Here is a 24601-nt window from a genome sequence, read left to right as displayed (position 1 = left end):
TTAAAATAAAAGTGACAGATCTCGGGAGGGTGGGGTTGGGTGGGAGAGAGGCGATTCCTCATAGAGGAAATTTGTCAGGGTACACAACATCAAAAGATTGATCAATTTAGTTTTCCAGGTATATCATGGAAATAATGATCCATTTAGGCAGACTTCTCAGAACCTCCACGTGCAGTATGTGCAGGAAAGGTTTGGCTCTTCTTTTCAGAAAGTGAAAAAATAGACAAAGGCAGTTTTATAACCCAGGAAGAGTAGATGGTGTTGTACTATGTAAGTAGTACCTTTGATCTCTATTTATTGAAGTTATTAAACATGATTTCTAATAATCGGTTGCCTTCGAGAACCATCTCTTTCCCTGGGAATATGCTAGAACTGTCTCCTTGATGCAGGCAAGAAGTTCAGGAGTTTGTCAGACTTAAGCTTAGATTTGCCTGGCCTCTGCCACCTGAGCTGCCGCTAAACTGTCGCTGACCCATGGTACTTGTGGATAGTTGAGTCTAGTGGTCTTGAAATGCACATCATAGTCTTTATCTGCAGAATAATTTTCAGTGTACCTTATAGTGTTGTGCCCTGCAGATCATCATCCATTTCCAGAACTTTCTCATGTTGGGAAACTGAAACGGTATCATTAGACATCCCTCCCTCCAGCCCCTGCCTCACTGTATTTCCGGCTGTCTTGAATTTAAGTGCTCTTGACACCTCACTTAGATGGTGACATTCACTGTCCCTTTTTGTGTGTCTTCTGTGTGACGTTTGTTTTTACTTCCCATGAAGCCTTCACAGTACCTCTATGTCATAACATGTCCAGGGTTTCCTTCCTTGGAGCCTGAAGGCTATTCTTATGTGTCACATAGAGTTCATCAGTTCATCCAGTGATGGATACTTCTCTTTCCACATTTTGGCTACTGTGGCTAATTTTTGCTGCATTCAGATTTTTTGTTCAGACCCTATTTTACATTTTTAAAAATGTATACCCAGGAGTGAATTGATAGATCAGATGGTAAAACTAGCTTTTTGAGGAACCTAAACAATGTTTTTCTTCATGTATTTGATTAACTGAAGGATAGGATTTTGAGTGCTGGGGGATTAGAAGGTTCATTTGTTTATATAAAGAAATTCCTAGAGTGAATATTATGTAGTTCAGTGGTAGAGTAGTGCTTGCTTAGCATTCTTAGAGCCCTGGGTTTGGTCCCCAGAAAGGTCAATTATTTTGAAATGCTTACTTAGCTACAAAACTAAGAATAATTAAGATGCAAAGTGATCTATTAATACAAAGTGATCTATTATTGGGCTGTATTTTGTTCCAAACAAATCCTAAAGAATGATTACATCTTTCTCCACAATTCTCCTCTAAGGTCACCACACATCTCTATGAGACCAATTCACCATTTTAACATTGGCCTTTAGTTAACTCCCTTGAATGCATTATCCCTAGTCAGAATGGTTTCTGTGCCAGCTCATGAGCATGCTGGAGAAAAGGGAGTGAGTGTTCCATCCTGTGGTGATAGAGGACAGCTTTTCCATACTGGCTCAGCTCAGCATGCCTTGCTCCCACAGCAGTGGGAGCTAGTGGCACTGTTGGCTGGGTAAATACTTTCATTATTCATTTATTGCCTGCGTTCCCCAAGTTTTCTTCATAGTGAGTGGAGGACATTGCAAATCTTCATAGACTGTCTTTTTTTTTTTTTTTTTTTTTTTTGGTTTTTCAAGACAGGGTTTCTCTGTGTAGTTTTGCGCCTTTCCTGGAGCTCACTTGGTAGCCCAGGCTGGCTCGAACTCACAGCGATCCGCCTGGCTCTGCCTCCCGAGTGCTGGGATTAAAGGCGTGCGCCACCACCGCCCGGCCATAGACTGTCTTTATTAACAGATGTAACATAACCTTTTACTTTTGCACATTCCTTAGTAAAATACCCTCCTTCCCCTCTTCTCCTCCCTGTAATCCTTACAAGCCATTAAGCACATCCCCTTTCTGCAAACTCCCCACCAAACCTCTTCTCTTCACTTTATTACCTGCTACTGTTTTAAAGACTAGGTGACATTGTATTTATTTTCCACAAAGGCAAAGGCATAAGTATCTCCATGTTTTTGTGCTGCTTATATGGCTAGAACTCCTCCAAGGAGACTTCTAGACATTGTGATTTAATTTCCCCTGACTGCTGATGACCTTGGGAATTTTAGACACAGATGGCTTTGATTGACACTGTATAGAAGAAGGGGAAGAAAGACCCCTCCCTCAAGTTCTGTCCCCAGGGAAGCAATGAGAAGCTATAATTGTGATAAGGAATAAGCTGGAATGTACCAGGGAGCACAGTGAATCGTTTTGGTAGTGCCTTTGAGTTTTTCTTTAGAGACAAGTGGTTTGGTATTAAAAGTTATGGGTTTGAGTTATGACAGTGACATAATAATGAGATAATGGAATGTTAGGACAAACGCCAGTTACACTCCTTAATTATATGTGTGGGATTATAAAGATTTATGAAACAAGTTTGAGTCTGGAAAGATGGCTCAGCAGTTGAGAGCATTGGCTCTTCTTCCAGATGACTGGAATCAATTCCCAGCACCCACATCGCAGCTCACAACTGTCTGTAACCCCTCTTGTAAGGGATCTGACACCCCACACAGACATACATGCAGACAAAACACCATTGCAAATAAAATAAAAACAAAAATCCTTTAAAAGCAAAAAGAGTCAAGAAGCTTAATGAACATGCTGGCATCTGAGAGGATATTTTTAAATGGTGATCTCTATTTTATTCTTTAAATCCCCATCAAATTTAATTAAAGTAATTTCAATTTTCAAAGCTTTATTTATTTCCTCATTTATTTTTATATGGTTTTATTTTCTTGTATGGTTAATGGTACAGTGTATTTTCAGAATATTTTCATTTTATATTTTGCTGTCAGATTAGCTATTGCTACTTCAAAAAATTTTTGCCGATCTCACATGGCCCCTTACATAAAATGCTTCATCATATATTTTTGAATTTCGAATTTGTGTGTGCTTCTAATTAAATATTTACCAAGCTGAAGGTTTATCAGCCAGCAATGATATCCACTTAATCGAATGCTTAATGTCAGGTAGGGACTCTTAACGTCTCCCATGGCCTTATGTATGCTGTATTTTACCTTTTCTGTCAAAGCAGATTAAAGTGTCTGCCCATCTAGGTTGGGATGTATGTGTACTTGGGGTGGGATAGGAGAAATAAGAGACTCATCTGTTAGAAAAGAATCAAGAAAGGTGGGTCTGGGCTTTGAAAGGTATGTAAGCAGTATAGGTTACCACTCCATTGATGAAAATGAAATGTGGTTAAAATAGATCAGTGTGAGGGAGGTAGGAAGGGTGATTATAGATGGGAGAGCAACATAAATACACGAGAATAAACAAGCAGCCTCAAAACCTAATTACAGTGATTTGGAAGGGGGTGTTCCAGAATACGTCTAGGCTGGATTGCAGAGGTAGCCCAGGAGCACTGGTTTATGTCCTTCAATCTGTTGCAGTATAGATGAAGCAACACAGTGTGTACATTTTTATGAATGCTTGTTATAAAGGCTTTCTTAATTTAAGAGACATCAATATATAAAAATGGCTGATGAAAGCTTTATTTGTTAAAAACTTTTGCTTGTTTTCTTTTCAGTAGCACCTGAAGTCAAGGTGTGGTCGTTAACTAACATAGGCACTTGCCACCATCCAGTCACCACCTAGAAAAATCACCATTGAAAACCACCGTCAGTAAGCTACCAAGCTACCGACCAGAGCTGGGTGTGGCTTAAAGGCACTTGCTTGGCATACTAAAGCCCTGATTTGATTCCCAGTCCACTAAAAACAACCAGAAATAGGGAAAAACAAACAAACAAAAGTGTCGAGCACAGTATATTTTATACTTACAAGACTGGAAGTCCCCCTCCCTGCTTCTTATACAAATATATTCAGACACCAAAAATGGCTTTTCGAATTACAAAAGTATGTGATGTGTTTCTCTAGTCTAGTCAGATAATATTTTTAAATGAAAACAAGGGTTAAACATTATTTTTCGATTTTTTTTCATACCATATTTTTTCATACTTGTTTTTGGAATATTCACAAAGACTTGTAAAAACAGGAGATATTAAAAGTGTACAGGGAAAAATAAAGGGAGAAAATTTGAACCAAGAAGTAGGATCATATAACAGAGGAACAAGGTTAAAACTCTTGTACTGGTGGGCTGAAGAGAGGGCTCAGAGGTTAAGAGCACTCACTGCTTTTGTGGAAGACCCAATTTTGATTCTAGCACCCACATGACAGCTCACAACTGCCTGTAACTCCAGTTCCAAGGGCTCTGATGCTCTTCTCTGGCCTCAAAATTGTGCTGCATGCACATGGTATGCATAAACAAGCTCAACAAGCTCAGATCAAATAAAAACATAAATCTCTGTGTACTACGAAAGTCTTAAATAGGCTAGGGATACAGTGCCAAGTGGCTCGGGCTGTTGCCATATGTGACTGAGGGTGTCCAAGTGGAGATGTGTTGTACATATAAACATACCAAATATTAAAGGGTTCATACAAAAAGTCTTAATATTAGTGTGATGGTAGTGTGTAAATTATGTATGAAATAAATAAGATTAATTTCATCTGTTTCTTTTTAATTACTCACTGTTGCTACTAGCCAAATGTAGACATGCACAGGGGATCTCATTTTGTGCTCAGGGTTCTTTCACGTATTGACTAGAAGCAGGTAAGTTTGACAGTGTCTTTCTCATGAGAGTCATGTAGGTGCACTTGTAATTATATGTGAAAGGGTCATCAATACCAATGTGTTTTGAGGTTGTTCCATTCCTAGATGAATGGGTAACTGACCTGTTTCAAACTGCTAAAAAATATCTATCAGTATTTTCAGAATGATTCCATAACGTACTTTTAGCCAGGGAAGGACTAAGGATGCATAATTTAAATAGTGAGGAGCATTATGTATGGAAGGTTCCATTAGTACAAAGAAAGTGTACTGGTGGTCTTTCTTTGGTGTCCGTGGTCTTCCTCATTTAATACGTCAAGAAGTATCCTGCACAGAATTTCTCCAATTAACCTACTAATTGAGATGGTTCACAGCATTCTGCTCCAATTATCTTCAGTAAATAAAATATCCAATAACTAGTACCTGCAAAATTAATCCTTAAAACGTTTAAATAAATACTAAATAGTGTGTCATTCTTTAAAATAAGCCCTACTTATCTTGAAGTTGGGATGAATATGTATGAGGTACACATTCTTGTTTGCTGTGACTCCTTAAGGAGAAAAGTGTATTTAATTGAGTCTGTCTGTCTAATGATTTTAGAAGTCTAATGACTTGAGTCAACATGTGTCTTATTTATGCATATGTGTATGTGTAGGTGTGTTTATTTATCTCATATGTACTTATTTAGCACTTACTCTGTGCCAGGCACTGTTCTGAGAAAATCAGTACCTGTTTATCTCAAAATAAGTGCTTGCGTGGAACTTACTGAGTCAGGCCTGTTCCGATGTCTCATGCATACTAATGCTTTCCTTCCAAGCAGAGCAGGGCAGACACAGAGACACTCAGTGACACTTGCAGGTTCACACAGCTGCTCTATGAGGTTGTTGGGAGTCAGGCTGCTCCACTGCTTCCTTGCCTGCTTTTTGAAGCTCTCTGTTTTTACTCGCTATTGTTTCTGGGCAGTGGGCCTTGGATTTAGGCCCTGATGGTGCCATTTTCTGTGTGTCAGAGAAGCTTTCCATAACTACCCACAAATTCTGCCATGAGAACAGGCACAGAACAGCTGATTTCTAGAGGAAGAGTATTTTTTGCAGCTTCCTATGAATTTATGACTCACTGTGTGGACTAATACAGTGACTAATAGGTGGGATTATGTGGTAATTATACAAAATAGTTTCACATAGCTGATCTATTTATATTAAAAGTAAATTTTAGCCATGACCTGGAAATGTTATGGATATGCAGTTGCTCTTCTCCTTACCCCATCTTTAATGCTTAGGTAGGTCACATTTCCTTATTAAATTAGCATCTATCCAGTTCTTTGGCGATTTGATGTTTTTAAGTCTCTACTTATGTGAAGAATGTCCATAGATGCTCAGCATCTAAGTGTGTCCAATGTGATTTTATTATATTACCTGCTTTCAGGCTTTACATGTGAGATAGAGATGCAAACTTAGGAAACCATCTGCAATGTAGTGGCCTCGCATTGTTTAGACTGCTTGGTGTTCGTTAATAGCTTCGAGAAACAAATTTTATGAGAAATACTATAATGTATTTTTTTTCTTGCTTTGTCTCCCGTGGTAGTTACTTTTTCTTGTTAAACATTGGAGTTTCATCACAATTTTAAACTGATTTTCTTTCCTCAGGCATCCATCACCACACCCACAGTTGAAAGCATTGTTCTTGTTATATGAAACAGGAGAGTTGCCAACAGCTTTCCAAGGTGTCCTTAAAATGCCCAACCTTTTCATTTCAAAGTGTCCTCCAGAATTTTATGCCTGAAAATATTCCTGATTACATACATTCATTCATGTCACAAATATTTACTATACTGTATGTTCAACTGCAAGTCATGTGCCAGTTCTTTCACTGAACAAAAGACATGGTCATTCCACTCAGTGCTTACAATCTGTATGTTCCAGTTAATTGTGCAAAAGGAAGGTATAAATTACAAAGATAAAAGAAATTAGGATGTAATATGCCATTTTTGGCTAGGCTGTCTTTTACAGTTTTAGAGTTAAGTGATACTATAAAATTCCAATCTAGTGCTCTTGGATCCATGTGAAGATGTCACACACATGTCAACCAAACATTTCTGGAGTATCTGGCTGCCACGGTCTTTCTTTCTACCATCTGATCTTCAGTGGATGGGTAATTCATATTTTGTCATTTCGTAATCATCAGCATCTTTGCTGACACAGGAAGGACCACCTTTATATTTATCAGTTTCTTCTCTATAACTCAAGCTATTTCATATGAACTTACCACAAACCCAAAATTCAGGTCATCATTTATTCAAACAGACATTTCTAAGATTTCTAGTCATTTTAATTGAACCTGTTTAAATTTTGACTTTTCAGAGTGATTGACAGGTCAGTGATGATTATCTGGAGATGAAAAACTCCAAGTAGAGGAACAGATCTGAGAATCCACAGGAGAGGGACATAAGTGCTAATTACACATTGGCTTTCATTCCTGGTTTGTCATAGCTGCCTGCAGGTGTGTGTCTTGGCTGGGGGCTATTCTCAGAGCCTCATTTGTATCCGAGATTTTCTTTAATAATGTTGCCGCCATGAAGGGCCCTTTAATCTCTTACTCATTTGCAATTCTCTTTCTCTTGACATAGGAAATAATTAATTGAAAGATGAATGTAGTTGTTATTTCTTTTGGTTATTTAAGATTAAAGGGTGTGTGTGGGAGGTGTGTCCCCATGGGTTCCCTTGGAAGGCAGTCTGGGGGTGACACCTCAGGCTGACCGTCTGGCCTGGAAGCACGGGTGTTCACTCTGTGTTATCATTACTCCACCATAACCACAACTACCCCTGTGACCCTGTTAAACTAGAGAAACTGTTCCTGGTAATATTTCTATGCTAATAGCTGAGGAAGAAGCTTGGCATTGGCAGGTACAAGGTAACTTTGAGCTTCACTTAATTTATTTTTAAGCAATGATTTTTTTCTCTTTGATTCTACTAGTAGAAATGAGGGGCATGGGTTATTAAAAATTCTGGGATTATGTCTACTTTGTCGTTTCCATGTATTTAAAAAATATTTTATTAATTCTTTGAAAGTTTCATACCATGTATTTAAATCATATTCTTGTCTCCCAGTTCCTCCTAAATCCATCCCTATCACCCTACCTCTCCCACTTCATAACTCATTTTTGCAATCCATATGCTTCTGGGTATAGACCATCCACTGGAATATGATCAACATGCCAGAAGACATGCCCTTAAAGAAAATGGACTCTCCCTTCCCAGAAGCTATCAGCTGCCTGTAGCTCCTCAGCGGATGGGGCTAATGAAACCCTTTATGTCTCTTGCTGGAATAGTGACTGATGTGAGCTTGTTTAGGTCTTGAGCAGACCACCGCAGGTGCTGGGATCTTATGACTGCAGTGAGCCTCTCATGTCCAGAAGACACTCTTTGCTTCAGTCCTTCCTGGCCTCTGGCTCTTAAAATCTCCTGGCCCCTCTTCTGCGATTATGCCTGAGGTTTGGGGGAAGGGTGTGAGATAGATTTCCCATTTGTGGCCGAGTACCTCCTAGTCATTTGTTCATATATACATGTAATTGGGTCAGTTGTAAGTTGCTGCATTAAATTGCTATCTGCTGCACAAAGGAACTTCTTTGAGAGGTTTGAGAGCTGCACACCCTATGGCCCTGAGAGACTTTAATTCCATGGTTGGCCACCCCTCGACACTTGGCTGACATTTTGACCCTCTGTGTGCTTTTTGCCATGGCTTCAGATCCTCTTGTTAGTTTTCTGGCCTCTCACTGTGGCAGGTATGCTGGAGGCCTTTTCTGGAGAGTTCCAGGTGAACTAACTTACCTGAGACTTCTCCCTTGAGTCTGAGTCACCAGGGCCCTCTCATTGCAGCCCTCCCATGCCTCTTGCCTGACCTTGGCCTAGATTAACTGAGTTCACCTGCATGCTGGGAAACTAGTAAAAACTCTCAAGTATCTGTGGGTTCACCCCTGTTGGTGCCCATTCTTCACATTTATAAAATTGGAATGCAGATGCCTGCTTTTAGGGGCCATCCTTACTTGAGTCATCTTAAAGAAAGATTTACCTAGTTTCCGCTTTGTGCCTGGTCTCTGATATTGCTCCTGTTTTTTGGTTTGGCAGTTTTTCCCCACATTTAAAAGTGTGATTTGGTGGTCTCCAGGTTTGTAATTTGACAGTTGAAATTTTAAGACATCTGTCTCTTTTATGTGTTTTTTGAAAAATGTATGTACATGTGTTTCTGTATGTGTCTTCATGTTTGTGTGTGTGTTACTTGTTTGTAGAAGTTAGGTAGAGGTCCTCATCAGGTGTCTTCCTCTGTTCCTTCATTGAACTGGAGTTCACTGATGAGGAAGACTGGCACAAGCCCCAGGGATCCTCTTGTCTCTGTCCCCAGGTGCTGAATTTACATGCGTGTGCTGTTGGTCTGTTTCTTTTTTAGGTGGATGCCAGGAACAGAACTCAAACCCTTATGTTTTTGTGGGGACCACTTTACCAACTGAAACATCTCCAGAGGCCCCCCTTATTTTGTTTTTAAAACGTTTGTGAAGAACAGACAAAGCAAAAGAATTGGAATGGTGCTGACTAGCAATATAGCTGAACTTGATGTCTGTAGAGTATGCTGTCTTTAGCCTGGTGGTGAGAATTGATGATGTGCTTAGAAAAGGCATTCTGGACTCAGAAATAAATGGCTTCATGCTGTTTGAGTCAGGGTTTGTCTTTAGTGTAGATATATAAAGCTTGGCTGTGGCCCAGACCAAGCATACAGATATGACCTGTAATATTTTTTAATGGATCCCACATAATGTTTGTGACATATAAACATGTTTATATTAAACCATTTCATAAAGAAATAGTATTGTTCAGTATGACCACATTTATTTATTGAACGCTTCTCATTTTATTCCTGCAGCTTCCTATTTGTATGCATGTCCTTCTGGTCTCCTCTCTCCTTGTATACTTTTATTCCCCATCCCACAAACCTTCCTAACTCCAACTGTGTTGCATTAGACCTAGTTACCCGTGTCACTTTGATTGACACACTGTGAAATCAGATCCAAGCCTCCTTGTGATTGCCATCTTGTTCTTCTTGATAGTTCTTTCCTTGGTCCAGGAGAAGTCCACACTGAAATGACATGCAGTCTTTCTGAGGAGGTGAGTCATATATCTAGACACAAGTATTTGATGCAGAAATGGTCTAAGAAGTATTTTGTCCTAACATCTGGTGTTGCTCAAGAATCCTGCCACTCTTGTCGGTCAAGTGGAATTTCTGTGGATCTTTTGTTCAATCATTTGACTTCTTTGGGTTATCAGTGTTTTTCTTAATTTCTTTTTTAAAAATAAACTATTCTTTCCGAGTGGTTTTAGGTTTACAGCAAAATTGGGCAGAATATATAGAGACCTTTATGCATGCATTCTGTGCCCCTATCTTGCCCATGCACAGTGTCCCACACTAGAGAGAGATGTTTGCTAAAATGACACGATGCTGATGATCATCATCACTCCACACACACACAGGGTCCATGTCTGGTAGTGGACTTTCTGTAGGCCTTGACAAACCTAAGAGTATGTGCTGTCTTTGTGCTAGCAGGCAGAATAGTTCCAGTGCCCTCAAGGCTCCCCACCGTCTTGAATTCTGCTAACCTATTCCCTGACTGGCACTAATCTTTTTTGCTATCTTCCTAGTTTTGTCTTTTCTGTAATGTTAGACTGTTGGGACCCTGCAGTATGAGTTCTTGCAGACAGGCTTCATGCATTTAATAATAAGCATTTGAGGTTCTTCTGTATCTGTTCATGGCATGGCAGCTCATTTCTGTAGTGAATAATAGTCCACCATCAGGATTTGCCAGTTTCTGTTATCTCCAGAAGGTCATCATGGTTGCCTCTAATTATTGTCAGCTGTGAACAAAAATGCTGTTAACGTCCAGGTAGAGATTTCTATGTGGACAAGTCTTCAGATCTCTCAAGTAAATCTCAAGGAGATGTTTGTGGATACAATGTCTGCTTAGTTGTGTGGTAGAGGGGTACTTTTGCAATGCTGCAGATTGAACATAGTCTTGTACATGGTAGCCGAGTGCTCTGTTACTAAGCACCATTCTCAGCTCATATTTCTTTCTTAAAATTGCAATTACCTAGTGACATTTGGAGTGGAACAACATTGCCAGTGTTTTCTCATCGTCTATATGTTGTCTTTGAGGTGTTCGAGTCTCAAGGCATTTCTTAATCAAATTGTCCTATTGAGCATCAAAAGCTGTTTGTGGATCCTAGATACTGTCTTTCATAGTTTTTTTTTTTTTTTTCTGCTATGTGTTAGTTGGCTTTTTGTTGTAGTTAATCTTAGATCAGTAAAGTCCACCGGAGTTGATTGTGCAAGTGTCCATGGCTGCCATTGAGCTATCGTAGACTTCCAAACCTAACTCCCTTGATTCTTTATTTCCAGGTCAATGTGACTGTGGACTACATTAGACCAGCCAGCCCAGCCACAGAAACGGTGCCTGCCTTTTCAGAGCGTACCTGTGCCACTGTCACCATTGGAGGAATGTGAGTGTTCTGGCAGACTTGGCTTTGGTGTTAAGTAGCTGAATACTCTGTTCAGTGAGTTCTTGCCCTTCTTTCTCAATGCTTTGCTTTCTCTTGCACTTAACCCAGTGGATTATAATTATGTGCCTGTGTAGCACTTTATTTTTGTAAAGTACTTTATAATCACTCATTAGCTAATCATATACTTCCATTATTGTTATTATTTAAGATTTATTGGACTCTGTGTGCTTGGTCCTATGAAGTACATTATTACTATTAATAATGCTATTTATTGAGTATGAAGCTGTCCCTAGGTACCGTCCAAAATTAGTTAAGAGCTTCTGTATGTTGGTTTAGAAAGGTGAGCTTTAGAAAGGAGAGAGAAGCTAACTGGACATTTTCTTTGTATAGAGATAATGTACTGCTTATGCCCCAGCTGCATTCCAAGGTCCCTAGGTCCCTGGGTAGTCTAGCTGATGAGTGGAGTCTTTCAAGGGAGGTATCTGCCAGGGGAGGGAGGAAGCCTGCTGGGCCGTGCTCTCACAATAAATATTAAAACAATCAGTCAGTCCCCAGTAGCAGTTTTTACTTTGCATAAAATATACCAGCATGGTCATTGTTTCTTTCTCTCCTTAACAGTCTTAAGTGCTGTTTGTTACCAAACTGGTATTTTTCTTTTCTTTTAAGGGGAAGCAAAGAATGGGGCTTTCATCAAAACAGGGATTGTCTTATTGAATGTACAATAAAGCGCAGTATGAGAACTGCATCTAAGTTACAGCAACAGCCCGAAGAGGGTAAAGATGTTTCACTGTGTAGCTTCTAGAACTCTCCTGTCCAGCAGAAGCCTCTTTCCCTCATTCTTGCTTTTGCATATGGAAAGGACTATTTTTAGGCAGTCCCACTCCTGTGTTTATTAATGTTGCTAATGTTCACACAGCAATTGTAGGTTTCATTTTTGTGGGACAATCCCAATATAGGCATTTGATGTCATACTTTCACAGGCTTTATAGGAAGCCAGCTTCTGACAGATCAGATAATATTTCAAAATGTGGAAAACTAGGTCATGTTTTGGTCATCATTCTATCTAACTATCTTATAATATTATCAATTTATCACCAATCCTTTCAAGCTGAGTATACGGTTCTGTATTGCAAAATGCTGGAAGTTAGTATTTCCCTGTATTAAAATTGTGACTGGAAAAAACAGTCATCTCCATAGATTGCTGCTCCTGCTCTCTAATTACTGAGGAAACAGTTTCATGTCTGTTCAGACGTACATCTTTATTTTTGGCAGATGGCCTCCACCAACGTTTAACACTTCATCAGACTGGATTATCTCACTTACATACCACCAAAGTATATTTAAAAATAAATTTACACTGCCTAAAATCAGATATTTGGGGACTGGCTTTTTGGGATTCTTAAATTTTTATGATAATCTGGAACAGCCAACTTTAATGTATTTTCACATTATTGAAAGAATTGTGGCTATGCCCTGTGACTTAGACCTTTAGGTTCAAGTTTATTTTATCACTCCTTCAACCTGTTCAGGTTTTTATTTTTTTATTTTATTTTATTTTTTTTTGGTTTTTCGAGACAGGGTTTCTCTGTGTAGCTTTGCGCCTTTCCTGGAACTCACTTGGTAGCCCAGGCTGGCCTCGAACTCACAGAGATCCGCCTGGCTCCGCCTCCCGAGTCAGGTTTTTATTTAATAGTCCACCAGATGTGGATTCACTAGGGAGAATGAGAGAGAGAAATACATTATAGTATTTCTATAATGGCTGTGCTGTTTAGACTCCCAAAAAAGTGCTCAAGGTCCCCTTTCTCCATTTGTACCCTTTGTGACTTGTTAATGTTCTGATCATGACCATTCTAATTGGGTAGAGATGATACCTCATTGTCTCTTTGGGTTACAGTTTTTTGTTTGCCTGATCATTAGTAGTGATGACTCTGTTCTAATGTGGTTATTTGTATGTCTTCTTTTGAGAAATATCTATTTCAGTGATTTGCCTGTTTTGAAGTTCAATCACCTGCTTTTGGGGCATTGAGTTCTTGGAGTTTCTTATATGCTCTGTACTTGGTTTATCTTGAAAGGAGAGACCTGACATAGTCTTGACGTTAGAGGTTACTGGTACTGTTGGGGCCATCATTCCCTAGACTGTTATCACCCTGGCATGAGGGAGCTTTGTCTTCTCTATTCCTGTCAAAGCTCCAGCAGCGAGCAGACAGACAGTACAAGAAATTTTTTGTTAATGTAATGCTGTTCACAGCCCTTTAGGAAGCTTACCTAGAAGTGCTGGAATGTTCGTTCCCTGGATGGCTACACTTTTGTGGTGTGTGTGTGTGTGTGTGTGTGTGTGTGTGTGTGTGTGTGTGTGTGTGTACACTTTTTTTTTTTTGTACATATGTAGAAGTCAGAAGACAACTTTCAGGAGCCTCTTCTCCTTCATTGGGGATTCTGGGATCAAATTCAGGTCATGAAGCTTTCCCAGGAAGGTTTTTAAGCTAAACCATCTCTCCACCTGTTTTGGGTTTGTTTCTGTCTAATCAGGACAGTAGCTGAGTTTTCCTTCTTTACTTATTTTGGAATCTTGGTGTTAAAGGTAGAATCCCTAGCAGGTGGACCTCCAGACTTGCTTTCTGTGTTCCCTCTGAAGTTGATTTGTTTTTGCCTATCTCTTTTCACTCCTGAACTTTCATTAGTTAGTGAGTGAGTGAGTGAGTGAGTGAGTGAGAGAGAGAGAGAGAGAGAGAGAGAGAGAGAGAGAAAGAAAGAAAACACAACTAAAATAATATTGTAGGTGAATGAGTTATTAATAAGGAAATTCAAACATTTAACTCATATTCAGAAATAATTTGTATTAAGACCCCTTTGATTTAGTGCTTAGTTATCTAAAACCATTGTGTAGGAAAGAGGGTTTTCTTATGTTTGTTTGTACAGATAGGTGGCTTAAAGGGCATGAATCGGCCGCAGTGCCCATGTGGAGGTCAGAGGACACCTTGAGGGAGTTGGTTCTCTTCTTTCTACCACCTAGGTTCCAGGGATCAAACAGGTGGTGAGGCTTGAGCAGCACCTGTACCCACAGAGCCCATCTTTTCAGATCTCTAGTACGTGAGAAACACAGGTCACTTGCTTGCTACCCTAGTGAACAGCATAACTTATTGTCTGAAATGAGGACTTAAAAATACTAATTGCAGAACCTCCTCATTTTAAATTTTTCTCTGCCTTTTTCTGCTATACTTGTCTGGCTCACTTGGTTTGCAGCCATTTTAAAGTCATTCCTCTCTGTTCAACTTTTAAGGCATGTGGGTTTTCATAAACATATTCCTTGTGTGCTTATATTTCATTGCTTAATGTGATATTTAAAGAAGTACATAATTAAAATAGCAAGCACACCCAGGAAAAACTTGACTTGGAAACAAAGCAAATGACTGAACAAATTCAGTGAGGTATCCCGGTTGATGAGAATGACCCTCTGCCCCTCTCTCAAGCACCTGCCCTTCACTTGCTGTGGTCACAGGCTGTGTGGGGATGTTAAGGGAAGGTTAAGGGCAATCTGTAGCGATCACTTCCTCTCTGGAAGGCAGGCTTGTCAGACTAGTGTGCAGTGCAGGAGAGATCCGTCCATGCCTAGGCGGCATGCCCCACACCTCATGGCTCTCCTGTTGTTCAGACTCCTAACTGGAAGAGCTCCTTTGAAGTTGGCGATTCCAGGAAGAAAGAGGCAGATGAGATGGTGTCTTGCAAAGGGCTATTTCAAAGGAAACTTTCAGATGTACCACACATGCAAAATGTGTGAATTGTCTGTATTCTCAGTAGGGGTGAGTGGAAGCCTTATGGTTTTCCCTTGATGTACGGGAGGGAGTCGATTCCCAGGCCCCTGCTGTTGTCACCCGGGCTTCAGCTTCCTGTGTCTTACCCTCTAGGGAATCGATGCAAACAGGGTTCATCATTCCTCTAATAGATTAAAATTTTTTTCTTGATTAACTTCACTATGGAGTTGGCAAGAGCTGTTATCTGTTAATCAAAACAGTTTAAATAAAAAATAAAAAGATCAAACCTTGAGTCTTTCTCATTCTTTGGCTCCCGGGTTGGGAATTAGCTGATCTTTTTAGGCCTGGTTTGTGACATGAAGCTGTCAAGATGGCGCTTCCTGTTAATTACTTTTTATTGTATTTAAGACACTTAAATAACTCTTCTTGTGATTTAGTCTTCTATGTAATTAGCTGCAGTGATTAAAATCTCATTCTTTCCTTCTTGCCAGTGCTTTCTTGAAAAGTGAGATTTTTCTGGGGTGACCTTTCCCTGTGCTGGACTTCTCAATTACTTTCAGCTCCAATTTGGCAAATCCATAAAATCTATTAACTCACAGCTCATATTTTCCCTGTATATGGTATTAAAATAAAAGTTGTTCATATTTATTAAAAGTCACCTAAAACTAAAGCTAGAGTCAAGCTTCACACAGTTACACACTTCATCTCCCCATTTCCCCAACTTCACCCCTGGAAAACAGCTGTATATCAAGATAGAGTTGTCAGCCAAGCCATTTCCCATTGTTTCTCAATATATGGCGTATTTCACAATGGTAGGAAATGGTGCAGGGGCCTATGTTTTAGACAGGTAAAGAATGGCTCAGAAATGGAATAAGGACAACAAATGGTGGGAAGATGCTGTTACATCTCTCTTACCAGCTTACTTTTTGAGAGAGATGATTGGTTTTTTGGAGTAGTTTTGCCCTCCCTGTGTTCTCACCTGCATTTGTGCGTGGCCCTTCACCATCCCTTCATATCCTCTGCTACTCATCTTGATACTGGTATGAGTGTAGGGCCTTGCCTCCTGAGGAGTTGTCCAAGTTCTGTGGGTTTAGGACTTCTGAGGTGACCTCTTTGCTCCACGAGTGTCGTCCAACAGACTCAGCCCCATCTTTGTGAACTCCCTTCTATCTTTCTGAATTCTTCACAGATAGAGCTTCCCTTTCCTATACTCATATGAGACAGACTTTTGAAAGCAAAGGGGCTGACTTTTGCCTTTCTTCAGTTTTGATTTTCAGGGGTACTTTTGTTCCAGCTGTTCCACTAAAACATTGGGCTAAGTCTTGTCTCACTCTGCTAGAATAATCCTTTTTAAATCCTGGTTAGTTCTCTCCACCCCCAGCCCTCCACCCCCAGTCACAATAAGAGTGAGTATCATACAATCTTGAGCTTTTCTGACTCAAGTTCCATAGCTTTGAAGCTCTCTCTGTCAGTCAGTCTCCCACTTGGTTTTCAATTCCTAAAACATAGCAGTAGTATTTCACTTTCAACTGGAAAGAAAGGCGCTTCTTGAAGTTCTGTTTTCTGACTAAGCCCCACCTAACCCTACCTGCATTTAAATGAGATACTTAGGTTGTTTTCTGGGAGGCATGGGCTACGTAATTTGTACAGTCTTCACTTTGAGTAAAAGAAAGACTTCCATTAGTTTTTGTCTGTGACCGTAATGGTTAACAATACTTGGGAAAGTCCTTGACTCTGTCCTCTGATAGCTCAAGGATAGCAATCATTTAGAGAGATGCATCCCATAAGGCACCTCGAGAACATGACAGTTGGATAAGTTCAGGACTGGAGTCTAGAAAATAGTTTTGAGTTTCAGACAAATCTGTCTCTTTTGTTCAAATATTTTGTGACTGTCTATGAAAAGCTCACGCTGCCAAGCCTTGCTTCTTTAAAGCTCCTGGTTTCTGATTGCTTGATAGCCATTATTGCTTTATGGAGCTTCAGTGTGGCTCTTTATAATGGCACCTGTGGATGTACAAATTATGTGAGAGCTTTCTCTTTCCCTATTTTTTCCTTTTTTACAGTAGCAGTTGAGTAGACTGCCTGGCTATGGGGACTTGAATATTTCCTGAGCTGATTTAGAGCTCTCTTTTTTCCTTTTCCCACAGCAGACCATGGAGAGCCTGAGAGACAGTGAGGCTTTGCCTTAGGCCAGGAAGTCCCTTCTCAGGAAGACTGTCTTGGAATATTGATAGATGCAGGCCCAACAAGAGAGGAATTGAGGCTGATGTCTCCTAAGAACCATGAGACTTACGTGTTATTTATTTAATTTTATGTGTATGGGTATTTTGCCTGCACGTATGTCGAGGCACCACTTTTGAGCCTGGTACCTGTGGAAGCCAGAAGAGGGCATCAGATCCCCTAGAAGTATTGTACAGATGGTTATGAGCCAGTGCACCATATAGGTGCCCAAGAACCCAACCCAGATCTTTTGACAGAGCAGCCTTAAGATTTTGCCCCTTAAGATTTTGTTTTTTAATTATATGAATATGTGTTGGTGTGGAATATGCGCACTTGTGAGTATAGGTGCCTGTAGAGTCCTGGGGAGCCTATTGGATCCCTTAGAGGTAGAGTTACTGAAGCTGCCAGATGTGGTTGTCAGGAACCCAGCTCAGGTCTTTGGTAAGATCAGTAGAAGCTTATAACTGCTGAGCCATCTCTCTGCTCACCCTTCACTTCTCCCCTCCATTCTTCTTTTCTTTCTTCTTGTGAAAAAGGTTACCCATGGCCCAGGCTGACCTCAAGCTTACTATGTAGTGAAGGATGATCTTGAATTCTTGACTCTTCTGCCTCAGCCTAAGTATAGGGTTTCAGGCATACCCCACCTGCTTTTCTCATGGACATTCACTAGCTTTGCCATATTTATGAGGTTTTACTTCAAGAAACAGAAATGATGTTATTTATTTGGGGCATAAAAAGGTTAATTTCTGTTCCAGTTTTGCCAGGCTTTTGCAGAGACCTTACCTTACCACTTGGAAATAGGGTGAATTCAATACGAGAACTAATTCTTCCTATAACCACTAGATAGATCAACAACTAAAGGAAACATTCCCTTGCCACTCACTGAAATCTGCCTGTTCTTTGCCTTGGGGTCATTCAGGGTAGAAAACTCTGGGGATTTCATTCAGTTAACCTTGTTCCACCAGGTAGCTCAGATGCTCTCAGGAGCCTCTGGTGCTTTCACCTGATGGGTCATAGATGATAACTTTAAACAGCTGGCTTCTAACGTTCAGTTAATCTGTTTCTGGTTACCGTGATATTGACGTGCTCTCTATTCTGAATGTTAAGGAAAATGGCAGACTCAAACTTCTTTTAAACACTCGCCCCAGGTGATCAGGATCTGTAACGTTGATTGCATTTCTCTTCTGTCACTATAATTGTCTTCTCTACTTTGTCTGTAAACTCATCCTAAAAGTTTAATTCTGCCCCCAGAGCAGTTAGAATATAGAATTGTATTAGACATTAGAATTATATTAGACCAAAAATGAGACAATAGTGAGTAAGCCTGTGGAAGAGAAATCTGTGTTACTATCTTCTAAGATGTATTCATTGGTTTCTTCCCACCTCTTCTTTTCTCTGCTTCATGTTAAGCTACAATTCACCTCCTTGTTCTCTCTGTACTGTTACCTTTCATCTCGTTGGGGAAAAAAACATCTTTCATTTACCCCCTGTGTGAGAAGCAAACTTTTTGAATCCCCACATGTCTAGAACTGTCTTGGTTTGGGCTGTATCTCTTGATTATTCTACCTTCAAATAACCAATTTTTTCATCTTCTATGAATTTTGAAGTAATTATACTTATTGTTTTATCAATGTTTATGAGAAATTCAATTTCCATTTCTGTAAATGTAGCTTTTTCTTCCCATCCTGTTCCTGAAGTTTTACAATATTTTATTTAACTTTGGTTTTCCGAAATGCTATAAAATTGTTGCTAGATATATCTTTTCCCCCTGCTACATATTTATTGAGCCTTTAAAATGCGAACATTCATTTTTAAAAGATTTTTGAGACAGGGGCTTGCTATGGCTGGCCTTGAACTCACAATCCACCTTCCTTGGCCTCCTAAGTGCTAGAAATATATGTGTGTGCATCACCACACTTGGATTCTAGACTTTCTTTTTAACTTTATCTAGGATTAGTTTCTCCCTGTTTGACTCTCTCCTTTGCTTCTGTAAATTTTACTAGTATTTGACCTTTTGCCATGGCTGTCTCTAAAGACCTTTCTTTACAGTTTCTTTTGATATTGGTGCCTTCAACTAAATCTTCCAGGTAACTTGTTTCACTTTTTGTTGTTGTTGTTGTTTTATCGAGACAGGGTTTCTCTGTGTAGCTTTGCGCCTTTCCTGGAACTCACTTGGTATCCCAGGCTGGCCTCCAACTCACAGAGATCCATGCCTGCCTCTGCCTCTGCTGGGATTAAAGGCGTGCGCCACCACCGCCTGGCCTTGTTTCACTTTTTTGCTTATTTATTCATTGTACTTGTTTATCCATTTAGTTACCCATTAGCTTATTCTTCATGTATTTATAGAGTGCCTGTTATATTCTGTGCACTGTGTTAGGCATCATAATATGTTGGTAAACGAGAAGGATTTCCCACCTTCACAAAATTTGCACACAGTTCTATTAATGTAGCTCACTTTATTTTGTTTTATTTTAGCACTTACTTTAGTTTCTATTTAAATGTACCATTAGAATACCATCTTTCTAGTTTGTAAACCATTTTCTTTATTATCTCTGAATTCTTTTTGAAAGAGTGAACACCTGTTTGTGTTATCAGAAGTATCTGTTTCCTCTGTGATTGAATGTTTTCTTTGTTTATTTGCTCCTTTCCTTCTGAAGTCCCTGAGTACTTTGTGTGCTTTGACTTATATTTATGGAGAAGGGCAGATGCTTAATAGTTGATGGTGTTCTCCTCATTATCATAGTGCTGCTCCCCAGACATCTCAGATGGGAAAGGAAGAAGTGGGCAGCTTTATCACAGGCAGCCTTCCTTCTATGGTACTTCCTGAATATCAGGCCTGGAGCAAGAAATCACAGAGCTCAGTCAAGTTGTCATGGCTGACAGGGCTCTGTTGGGAGCTTTATGTACTTCACAGAGCAGCCACTGGCTGCAGTGTGCTGTGCAGAGGTCTCTCAGAATAATGCCCTGCTTTTCGTCCAGGCCACAGAAGCCATCTGGTTGTTTCAAAGTTGCATTTCCTACTGTCTGCATGACCATAACACGTTTCTTTGAGGCAAACTACCTGCTGATTGATAATTTGGAGACTGGCTTTGGTATTGAGTTGGAAGTCACATTTGTTTAAAGGGTATTCTCAAGGACTTAAAAATGGAAGATACCCATCTCACCTATAAAGGAGAGTTGTAGACTAATGAAGAGAGACTTACAAACCTGGAGCTCTAAATTGAGGAATCTACAGTTTCAGCTTCTTTCCATAGAAGGTGTTAGAACCTTGGTGGCTTCTAGAACCTTTATACTTTCTTCTGTTTTATGGGTAGCCTCTGTCGCAAGCTGGAAATGTAAGGAAAAAAATCTGTGAAGGTGAATCCTTTCATGTGAAAACAATGGACTAATGATGAAGGCTAACTGTGTTGGTTTTTATATTTTGATTAAAATAATCTGTTTCCAAAGCACCTCTCTCTCTTCAAATCTCATCTAGAAGGAGCTGAAGACAAGGTAACTTGAAGAACTAAAAAGTCCTCTGCCAGTAGACCCTCAGTGTTGTGGGTAATTTTATTAATGCATTTTTTGTAAGTCCATACTCTACAAAGGTCCATGGGCTTTAAGTGGGATATCTGCAGCCCTGTTTTTTTTTTTTTTTTTTTCCATAAGCCTTTTTTATGGTTTTCTGCTAACAACCCATATTTTTTGGGATTTCACATATTAGTATGGGATAACAGGCATGTTTGTAACAACATGCCTGCTCATAAATGTATTCGTTGAGTTTTTGCCCAATGTCAGACCAGACCCTTCTGTTCTTAGTGATTCTGTGGGCTTCAGGGAGATCCGGGAGTGCTCCCTCTGTGCAGCTCTTCTGAATGAGGTTTCTAGTGGATGATTTGATAGTGTCCTCAGAGCCTCGTCCGTATGGTCCTTTGTATTGGAAGTTTTCTGTCTTCTTGGTGATCAAGCTACCATTTCTCCACCAATCTGATCCCTTCTGCTTCCCATTATTCAGAATCTGCACATATTTCCTGCTGTGCTGCTATCATGCTCTCTTCCTATCCATCATCGTTAGAGCTTTGTTCTGTTTCTGTGTTGACCTTTGCCTTATTTTGTTGGGACCTTGTATGGACAGGTTGTGGACATAGTTCTCAGTCTGGCCATTCTGACCTCCCACAAGCATTCCTTCTTTATTTCTTTGGCTAGTACAGTTAATGTGATAAGAAGAAGGGGCATTTGACATGGTTACCAATAACCAAAATGTCTGGGTTATTTAAATACCATTTTCAAGCCTTTTGTCTTTATAATTTCTGTGGTCGTCACAGTTAAAAAATATTAAGGGAAATAGGAATGGAGTTTTTACTAATTTTTCTATCTCCAGTTGTGAAGGTGCTTAAGAGACTGGCTGCTGTTCATACTGAGGGATCTCTTAAAAAGTAATAGAAATTGTAGAGACATTTTCAGAAAAGGTTAAAAGCATAGGGGAAATTTCTCCCAGGCCCTGTAGTAGCACTTAGTGGGGGAGGGGTTATTCCTTTTCTGGGAATTAATTCAGGAACAGAAAATTTTGAGCACTTGAAGCATAATGTTTAGATGTAGTCTAAGACAAATTCTTTTGGGTACCTAAGGTTCTATGGTTCCCTCTCATCCCCCAGTAGATTTTGGAGGTAAACAGACATGAAATAAACCCCTCCATTTTGCTATTACATGACTGTATAATCTTGGGTCTCAGCTGTTTGTAAGTTAGAGATATTAATGGTGTGCCTCATACCGCTGTTATAAATGTTCAATCTACAGCCTCCACCCAGCCAGTCACTGTTGCCCTGACGTTTCTTCTTTCCCTCCGCACTCCTGTCTCCTACTCCCTCTTCTATTTCTAACCATTTCCTAGTCCTCATTTATAGCAAATTTTCTTTCATGTTTTATATGCCATCTTTTTATTGTTTATCACATTCACATGAGCTCAACCACAGATAATAATTTCCTAACTAATTAATCAAAACATTCATGTAATATGAGCATGTTACCTGACCTGAGTGCTCAGTGATAAAGCACTTCTTTGCCTAGTATATTTAAGATCCTGGGCTGAAATCCTACACCATCTCCTCCAACACCTGCCCCCACCCCCCGGCCCCCAGAAATCACCAAACAAAACTCATGTCCCCTTGGATTATGGTCTAGATTTTACCATAGTCTTGATGGTAAAAGCACTTTGTTCATATAAGACAATAATGATTGCCAAGGTCTTTCATAAATGTAGAGTAGTGGACTGTGCCATTCTCAACATTTCAAGAAACTTTACTTACCGTTACCAGTTAGCAGTACCAGATACTATCTAATCAATACAAGAAGTATGCCAGCATCTTCCTCCTGGGCTTGCTCTAACCGGAGAGCCAGGTATCTGCTGGCTACATGCGTATATGAATTGGTAAGAGAAAAAGGCCACTAACTTAGAGTTTAGCAGCCTGTAGAGTAGCCTTCTCTATTTCTCTGTCTTGAAGCCTTTATGATCTTTTCTGCCTTAAATGAAAATGAATTTAAATTATGGAACATTGACAAATTAAAAGAGATTTAGCAAACACCAGGGCCTCAGAGATAAGGCTATGGTAGAATTTGTAGCTGTTAAGAGTAGTGGCTTGGTGAAGGAGTTTGAGACTGCTTTCTATGGGGTTTACCGTGGGTTTTATATAGAACAACCTCTTGGCTTTCTGATGTATCTGCTTACAAATGAGAGTCAGCAGGCTGTTGCTCTAATTTGTGCCTCCATTGTGTTGAAATTGTGATTTATCAGCTGTCAGTAGCAAGGGAAGCTTTTTACAGTTCTCATGCCATCCTCCTCCTCCTTAAAAAAAAGGATCGTCTTGGCACTGGCAACATCCTTCTTTTTTTTTTGGTTTTTTTTTTTTTTTGGTTTTTTTTTCAAGACAGGGTTTCTCTGTGTAGCTTTGCGCCTTTCCTGGGACTCACTTGGTAGTCCAGGCTGGCCTCGAACTCACTGAGATCTGCCTGGCTCTGCCTCCCGAGTGCTGGGATTAAAGGTGTGCGCCACCACTGCCCGGCCATCCTTCTTTTTAAACCAAAAAGTAATTACATTGCACTTTCCTGACACTTTGTTTTCAAAACCTTCCCTTTCTGAAAGCTGTGTGTTCCTTATGTGTTACTTACCACAATCTGCTGCTATGGGCACATCAGGCCAAGAGAAAGTTGACCAGAGAGTCTCCTTAGTGGCTTATTGTATGAAACCAAGTCATTAAAGCATGAAACCAAGTCATTCCCCCACCCCCAGGGAAGAAAAGAATAGGATGTTTGAAAGCCCTTAACCTTTTGTTTGGGCTCAATTGTCGTTTACACTAGAAAGATGACTCATTAAGTAAAACAGAAAATTCTGTTTTTCAATTCTTAGGAAAACTCTTGACTCTTTCCCCCACATTTTTGTTTCCATGTATAGTTAGGTTCCACTGGCTCTTATTTCTAGAACTCTTAATTACAGACCTTCTAGACTTTGTATAGAAGTGAAAGTCGCCGGCAGCTGCCACAGTTTAGGCCTCAATACGGTAGACCTTGGATTTGGTCCAGGTGCTAATAAATTCTGGGAACAAAGGCATGCTCCCCCTGTTCTTGTGCCAGATGACTGGGCTGTGGCCATGAACTGTAATGGGCCAGGGTGGAAAAGTCTGCCTTTTCCCTTCCTCATCCAAACAAGACAAAAACTTAATTTGAGCTTCCTCCCTGAGAATCAACCTGTGCCAAAACAATTTTGTTCTATCTTATCAAAAATGATTGGGTTCAGTAGAACAGAGTTACACTTCCAGCTAGTCAAGGCTTGGTATTCTCTGCACAGAGTGACAGCCTTCTAGAATCTAAACTATTGTTTTGAATCCTTTTACTGTGAATGAAGCACAGTTTATATCAGTGTTTGCACAAACCATCAGGAATGTGAAAGAGACTCTGAGATTGTCCTATCCCTATTTTGGACATCACTAGGTCTGGCAGGTTCTGCTTTCTCTGTCAGAGCAGATCATTCCAGATGCCATTGTGTAATTTTCCATCTTGGGGTATGTGTTTGTGTGGGCGGGTGGTTTTGTTTTGTTTTTAAGTGGTGTTTAATGTCAGGCTAATAATAAACTAGATACGTAGGCCTGGTTTTGTCATAATGGCCATGAGTTATTTGTCCCTGTTCTTCAGAGAGGCAGAGAGCCACCCTCCCCTACCCTAAGTGATATGTACATTTTGGAGGGGGTTCTTGTCAGCACAGCTGCCTAGAGCTGCAGTATGGCAACTTGCAAGTTCTGTTGTGAAGAGGCAAGAGGTGAGGGATCATCTCCCTGGTTGCTGCCCAACTAATTCCCTCCTTTCTTACAACCTAAATAGAAGCTTTAAGGATGAGTCTCTATTT

General features: G+C 40.1%; 1 protein-coding gene across 1 annotated transcript in view; it reads left to right on the top strand.

The window, feature by feature from the left end:
* Snd1 (staphylococcal nuclease and tudor domain containing 1) overlaps positions 1 to 24601 on the top strand; it is a 432108-nt gene that overhangs the window by 188466 nt on the left and 219041 nt on the right. Inside the window, exon 10 of the mRNA XM_028866246.2 lies at positions 11154 to 11254. Coding sequence (XP_028722079.1) covers positions 11154 to 11254 — 101 coding nt within the window. The remainder of the gene's footprint in view (positions 1 to 11153; positions 11255 to 24601) is intronic.

This window comes from Peromyscus leucopus, chromosome 3 (genome assembly GCF_004664715.2).
Source record: "Peromyscus leucopus breed LL Stock chromosome 3, UCI_PerLeu_2.1, whole genome shotgun sequence".
In the NCBI taxonomy this organism is placed as follows: domain Eukaryota; kingdom Metazoa; phylum Chordata; class Mammalia; order Rodentia; family Cricetidae; genus Peromyscus; species Peromyscus leucopus.
This window is presented reverse-complemented; position numbering and strand designations above follow the sequence as displayed.